The sequence below is a fragment of the Anguilla rostrata genome, chromosome 2, assembly GCF_018555375.3.
Source record: "Anguilla rostrata isolate EN2019 chromosome 2, ASM1855537v3, whole genome shotgun sequence".
NCBI lineage: Eukaryota > Metazoa > Chordata > Actinopteri > Anguilliformes > Anguillidae > Anguilla > Anguilla rostrata.
Window position 1 is genome coordinate 46,514,304 of NC_057934.1, and position 7,438 is coordinate 46,521,741.

Sequence of the window (7,438 nt, forward strand, 5' to 3'; positions counted from 1 at the left end):
TACAATAATTAGGGGGAAATGTAGGGAATAAAAATACAGGAAACCAGATGCTTGATGCAGGACTCACTACTGATGGAACCAGTTCAGTGGGGCCACTTGCTGGATGCTCCCACAAAGTTTTCAACCAGGCATACATACAGTAAGCCTAAAGAAAATTAGTAAACCATTGCTATGGCCAGTGTTTATAGTCATTCTCAATTGCGTTCAGTGTAAGTAAGACTATGAGCAGTTAAAATAAGACTTATCAGAAAGATTCAAATGTTCCATCACATTAAATAGCCACTGTATCACATAAGTGTCAATAAAAACAAATGGAAAAATATACAATAACACTACAAAAATAATACTTTATTTTATTTCCTTAAGAGGACGTTTTGAGAAAAGGAACACATCTTCAAATACACCTTTATTGAATAAGATCATTCAAAAACATGACCAAGGTTGTTTAGCTCCACCATGTCCTGCCATCACAGGATTGAGAGCTTAGACATTCTTGAGCACAGCAACCATATTATACACAGTGTATAAAGTCGTGAGCATACAGACTTAAAATATTCTCTAGTCTTCAAAAAATGTACTATTTACAGAAAATGCAAATAAATTCTACAGAGTTTATGTACATGTACAAAAATATTTTTACTACACTGTTTTTTCTAAATCCACTGTATATGTTACCACTTAAGAGATGCTGGAAATTGCCAACAGCCAGTATCATCCACTTCTACTCTCCCCAAAAAGGAAAACGTAAAACTGACAGTATAGAAAATACTACAGCTGGAAGCTGAAACTATAAATCCAAATGATTTTCAATGAAAATTGTTTTGCAAATTATGTTTCACAAGTTTATTGTTTAGTTGGAGGCTCTGCTTGTTGGCAACATTCATATATTTCTGAGATTCAGATAATTTCTAACACTTCAAAGTATCTAAGGTATCTGAGTGTCATACTGGTACATTTATCTTGTTATTGCTGCAATTATAATTACATATTTTGAAGTAAATAGTTATTGAAAACCAAAAATGCCAATATTTACATTTGCAACAGTATTTCTGGTTCAGATACAGCACAGTACAGCATAAAACCCATTTCATCAATCTCTTCTTCAGTGAAATCAGATAGCAAATTTATTGTCTGCTTGAAGTAATTGGGAAGACAACCTATTTCCAAATAACCAATCATCTCAGTAATGGCCTGCTGGAATCTATCAGCCAAAGCAGCCTCTGTCCAATCGTATTCCTTCTCACTGAGATGCAAAATGACATTTGCTAGGTGTCCCCCAGAGAGCTTCCTCAATGGGGGGTTATTTTTGCACACTGCCTTGAGGATTTTTAAGCAGAGTTTTCGGATACCATGGTCTTCTTCATCCAATTCTGCAAGCTTGGTGGTTTCAGCAGTATAAAGACTGTGGTACCAAATGTTGTCAAAGTTTCCAGTGAACTCCAGTTGGGCGGTCAAAACGGTGTCATTCAAGTGTATGGTAGGTAAGATGCTAATGAATAGCTGACTGTTTCCATTCTTAATCTCAAGCTTCAACTCCTGGGACCCCATCACGGGTCTGACCACACATTCAAGCATGTTGCTGAGGATCGGCCAGTTAATCGTCTCCATCACAGACTTGTTCAGGACTTCAACTACTGTTTTGGAAGAGAGGTAACCCCCCACCATGAACCTGTCCCAGAAACTACGGCCACGAGGAAAGTACTCCAGGTTAACCCGGCGGACCATCCAGAACTGTGGTTTACCCAGGATCGTTTCTTCACCTGGGATTAGCTTCCAAAGCATGTCCTCGATTTGCAAAGGCACAAGGAGACAGGCGTGGTCTGCAGCCACAACCTGGAGATCATCCAGCAGTGAGCCACCTAGGTGCATTTCCTCCAGAGGCATGTCAGGGTGCTTGGTGTGGAGGAAGCCTTGGATTTCTGTGCATATATCCAAAGCCTGTTGTTGAGCTCGACTCACTTCCTCTAAAGATAGAGCTACGTGGGACTCGTAGTACTGCTTCAGCCTCTCATGAAGGCTAACACACAGCTGGATCCTCTTCACTTCAACCTGGGGCTTCTCTGCAGTAGTACTGGAAGGCTTGGACAACTCTGCTGAAATACAATTAAGTTGAATGCCTAAAGCACAATATGCAAACTCGCACATTTACTTCATTTTTGTTTCAGACAAAACTCAACACTACGCATAACAGTTTTCCATGTGTCTCTGGATTTCTGCAAAGAACTATATTTCAAGCTTCATGAATAAATTTGTTCACTTGAACCTTGAAAGAGAACATACAGAAGCTGACAAATATTCTAAACTGGGATGCTGGAAAGACATGAAAACCTAAAATGTGGCAAATGTTTTTAGTCACAGGCCTAATTTTAACAAGTATGGTATTCAAATTTCTGGAGACAGAAAAACTCCACACCATTAATCTGCACATGTACTATAAATTCATGTCAAATGCAGAATGCTGAGGTACCTTTCTGAGCTTTGGCAGCAGCAGCGATCTGCTTCATAACCACACCCTCAATGCCTTTCCTCAGCAGTTTTGGGGACGAGCTAACCAGGCTCAGCTCCTCCCAACTGTCTATGGTCTTCTGGTCTGGTTTCTCATCATCTGGGGTTCTGCCAGCACGCTCAATCAACTGCAGCAACACAAAATGTAATCGGGCCATTCTCAGGAAGCTTTAACACCAGAGCATACCATTTTATGAGTTTATGAACTGTGATTCTTTCTTAAAGGCATTCAAATAAATCATCTAATGCATAAACTTCTGTAATTCACAGGATTTATATCTACTTACCCGCTTTACAGCCAGCGTGGCTATTCCCAGAACTGCTGCTCCCCCGATCCCAAGCACCAAGCGGGCATTTGCTAGAAGGAAGTCAATAACAGCAGCAAAGCCTTCTTCACCCCTCCTCTTCCCTTGATAGTACATTGTCCTTATTGCCTTTGAGAGAGGCCCTAAAAACAGCAGACATTTTAATTAACACATACATGAACATTTACTACATAAGTGCCCCCCAATCTTTACTTTGTCACCATTGCGCTCTGCAACAAATTCAAAAGCACACTGAATTTTTAACACAGATTTCAGAGTGCCTCAGCATATAGCCTAGTACATACAACATAGGTCATTTTTTAAATTGAGGAATCAACGTCAGTGGCAGCTTTATGACTCTATTTTCCCCAATAGCAGCTTCTTGTAAAAAAAAAAAAAAAAAAAAAAAAAAAAACTCATATGATTTGTCACTGTTACTCAAATAGAATAAATTCCTTTCAGTAAAAAAACAAACAAAATTCATGCACAGGATTTTTGTTTCAAGGTAGGTAGCCATAGTTGTTTTCAAGCAAGCAATGTTGCAGCTCAATTCCTCCAACTAAAACGCCACACTCCAATTTAGCCGAAGCACCTGGCACTGACACTTTGCTGAAATAGATATCCACGAGATCCAGCAATTCAAATGATGCAGTCAGGGGGTTGACTCAGTACTGTCTTTGATATCTGTCAGTTTGCCTGGGGTTATTTTAGGTACATGTGTGCAGGTCTGTTTGCCATTTAATTTATTTAGGCGACCTTCTCTCTGAGATTATGTTACCATTCAGGAAGTATGAAGGTTACAGCTTTAAAATATGATGGTCAAAAAAATAAATGGACCCAGATGTTGCAAGTGTGATGTGCATTTTGATTCCCTTGATGCTGTATTACTGTGTGGCTCCTGAAATTAAATATTCTAATAGAAAGAACTGGGATTTTATTGTTTGTGTAAATAATCACTTACTGAGATGCCCATTCTCACAAATTTCCAACCAGGGAAACTAATATCATCAATGAACTGCTATTCTATGCTAGGTTCTTGCAGCACTGAGAATGCAATCTAACACAACTACAGGAAACAACCCAAAATATGCTTTCTTTTATGGGATGAAAGCAGATGTCACCTGCTGGCTAAAAGAAAAGAAGCACCATGAGTTATGCAAATCTAAACTTGAGACCTGCACCTGCATCAAGTTTCACCTATACCGCAGCTATTGCTTGCTTAAAAGGAATAAATGTTCAAAAACACGGGCCATCATTTGGAATTACAACTCCAAAGATGTTTTCCAAGTGTGCAACAACGGTGGCAAAACAGGTTCAACCAATGCCATTAAATTAATATTATCATTCTCACCACAAACCATTTGAAATCATGACCACGTCTCCTCTGAGGGCCAAATCGCAGGCAACATTTTGCTAGCACTCGCCAACCAGCAAGAAAGACCTGAGACCGCTGTCACTCAAGCTATAAACATTGCACTTGAGGGAATCAACTAGTCCACTAAATTACTTGCAGAAAAACCTGAAGTTGCACATGTTTACTGTGCAAAGCTTGACTGACAAGGTCTACTCAATTCAGGCTGAACCCAGATGATCCAAACAGGATGTCGGAAAGTGTTTGGCCAATTTGGTCAAACTTAGCCAAAAAATGATAAAACTGGAAGATTGAGAATGGCACAATACTATGAGGCTAGTTGGACCGACATGCGGCAGGCAAAGCAGAGGTCCAATGCTCCTGAAGTGGATCCCTTTACTTGGTAATGAGCACATTGAAACTGAACATGCATATCAGACTTACAGTCTAAAATTCCAAAAACAGAGACACTCTCAGAATAGGGATTTTCAAGTATTCAAGATATGAGCAGCAAGCCATTTTTGCAAGGAAGTAAGGACAGCTGAGCCTATTCAGGACAACATGAAGGCTCTGATATTTTATGCTAATTACAGCACAGCCACAATGGAGAGAAGAAAGGCTTATGCAAACATCCAGATGGACTTTCAAGTGGCTGGCATACAGTCATTTCTCATCAACCCTGCATCTGTCTTCTGAAGGCAAGCAGGCTTTTACTGCCTTATTATCAGTCATATCATCAATTATTCCAAATGCGTTGTGGATACATCAGGAATCATCTGTCAAGGAAAAACTTATCAACTTATCACGTTGAGGTCACCAACTGTAGAAACCTCTCCGCAAACCAAATGGCAGAAGTAGTCTGACTCCAACAATAATGTTTTTTAACCTTTCCTCTGTGCTAACAGTTATGTATAGACAAAAGAGACTGATTTGCCTTGTGTAGCCTGCATAAATACAATTGTGTATCCTGCCACAACACTAGTGTATAGGCGAGTGACTACGGGGTGCAGATGTGTGTTCTACATGTATGGTAGGACCTTAAAACATCTAGATGTGCAATGGTAAGTGTCACAGAGGAATTACATTACATTACATTGCAGGCATTTAGCAGACGCTCTTATCCAGAGCGACTTACACAACTTTTTTACAGGAATGCCAGGCTAAAATGCATGCAGTTCATTGCTCAGTGTGTCTAGTAATAATAACAACACACAATGGTGCAAAATGTGAGTGGTGAAATGGTGGCTATTCACGTAAATGGCTTATACATGCATGGAGACCGTGTTGACATTAGATTACACTTATTTGGCAGACACTTTTATCCAAAGTGTTGACGAGTCTCCCCAAACCATTGCACTTCTCTCCTTTATACAAAAAGATCAAAGCAAAACACCAAGTCATCAAATAAAGACACAATCATGGCAAAACAGTATAGATCAATAATCCTGCTTGCACGACCTCTGTAAGCATATTACACCAGGTTAACCTTTGTATCTGGCTCAGTGCTGACCCAAAGGTGTCAAGATCTTGTCAGCACCCCACCACAAGACATCAACTTGTTCCCCATGACATCAGTTTTCCAACAATACAAAACATGATTACATTGTATTATGGAGAACCTAAAGTTCACATAATGCTAATTCAAGTCAGATGTTTTGCAACTGAGCACTGTCTCTTCATCACTCCCCTGACTCCCTGTCTGCACACTAAACAGTCTGTTTTCCTTTGAGCGTATGATAAGAACCAGACTTCTGTGAACTGCCCTACAGTAGCCTGTCTTTGTTTGTGACACACAGTCTGTTTCCCAGGGTGATGTAAACCTTACCTGTTCGGTGTGCATATTGCTTTGGGCAGTGGTTCTCAAACTCAGTCGTGGGGTATCACAGGGTATTTCGGTTCCAACCACAATTGAAATAATATAATTTTAATAAGCTGTTATGTTGTCTTAATGAGGTACTTTTCGTGTTTAGAGGGACTATTTACCCACTTAAGCCACACAGTCTCAGAAATATCTCTGCATGCCATGAAGAGCAAAGGTTCCACGTTCACATTGTGCTTATTGTTCTATATTGTGCTTTGTGTTTATTGTTCTATAATTCTAAAAGCTAAAACTTTTTTAAACCAGAATTTATAACTGTTAGCAACATAGCAAAATGTGAACAAGGGAATTTTATAACAACTATGACAATTGAATGTGTGGTGTACAAAGCTATCAAACTGTTAGAAGTGCTTAGCCGTAGCCTAGCTTTTTATGAGCTACCAGTCTTTCTTGTTGGTTGCACCATATGGGTTGCACTGGTATAAAGGCCGCTTCCCACCTTGCCAGGCTTCTAAAGATTCAGGATAGCTAGCTAGGTAGCAAATCAGGTTATGACCTGGCGAGCTCACTGAATCTGAATTACCGAAACGATAGCTCCCGTAGTTGCATCTTCGACGTAATGCAACTACAGTTGCAATGATCAAAACTAAAAGACAGCAAACTACGTAGCTAAGCAGTTGTGCTACATACAACTTGGCAAGCCAGCTGGCAAAGATCAAGCTAACAAAGTAGCAGCTAGATAACCCACCTCCTTCCAGGTGAGCTCGCCAGCTACATGTATGTCAACTTACCTTGCTTGTTTGGATTTCACTGTGTCAAAATCATGATTTCGTCTATCTACCGATTGTTCACCGTCTTGATTAACTCTCGACCTTCTTTTTCTTTTTGTCAGCAGTCTAGCTAGCCAGCTGCGTTAGCACTAATGTTATCGGTGCAAACAGCAAACGGGCTCGTACGTGCTGTTTGTGACATTTCGTTGAACCAATCGCGAAGCTGCTTGTATTCGCATGTATCAAAAATAGACCTACAGCTGTTTGAGGGCTTTTTCAAGACACAGTGGGCATGCAACTTGGATTATGAACTGTATTTCTGCCAATAGCCCCTGTTTTTATTTTATTTTATTTTTTTATTACCGGTTTGACTGACTCGTACATTTAGTGGGCTACTTCGTCGAATAGATAAAAAGCAAAGGAATGCGCTGGTTTCTTTGCTTCACATGCTCAGCAAACTGGCTATATCTTCCGTAATTGCGTTCATGATCATTGACAATGTATAAAATCTGACATGCATCATACTTCTAATAAACAAAACAGGTTGGTAAAACACTGTGGATGCTACGGTCAATTATTTTAGAGCCTGTAACCCCTAAATATAGGCTACTTAAAATTACATTGTATGTCATCAGGATGTGTGTTCGTGTAGGCCCAATGATACTTGTAAAATGCATGTTTTTATTCT

At 39.8% G+C, this 7,438-nt stretch overlaps 1 protein-coding gene across 2 annotated transcripts; it reads right to left on the bottom strand.

Annotated features, from left to right (window-relative positions):
- Positions 1-327: 327 nt before the first annotated feature.
- Positions 328-6,974, bottom strand: mief2 (mitochondrial elongation factor 2). Of its 2 annotated transcripts, none has more exons than XM_064322587.1 (4): positions 6,772-6,974; positions 2,793-2,953; positions 2,468-2,633; positions 328-2,090 (listed from the first exon to the last, which is right to left on the bottom strand). In XM_064322587.1, exons 2-4 carry the CDS (start codon positions 2,925-2,927, stop codon positions 1,030-1,032), a joined length of 1,362 nt encoding a protein of 453 aa, XP_064178657.1. In that variant the 5' UTR covers positions 2,928-2,953; positions 6,772-6,974; the 3' UTR covers positions 328-1,029. The 2 variants fall into 2 exon arrangements, with proteins under 2 accessions (XP_064178657.1, XP_064178655.1); XM_064322585.1 differs by having other exon boundaries at positions 328-2,093; positions 6,772-6,972.
- Between the last annotated feature and the right edge of the window lie 464 nt (positions 6,975-7,438).

Excerpts from the sequence above, each read along its gene's own strand:
- mief2 (XM_064322585.1), bottom strand. The coding sequence starts at position 2,927 with ATGTACTATCAAGGGAAGAGGAGGGGTGAAGAAGGCTTTGCTGCTGTT. Across the intron at positions 2,634-2,792 it reads CCACGCTGGCTGTAAAGCGG|TTGATTGAGCGTGCTGGCAG; the intron begins GTAAGTAGATAT and ends GTGTTGCTGCAG. Across the intron at positions 2,094-2,467 it reads TGCTGCCAAAGCTCAGAAAG|CAGAGTTGTCCAAGCCTTCC; the intron begins GTACCTCAGCAT and ends ATTGTATTTCAG.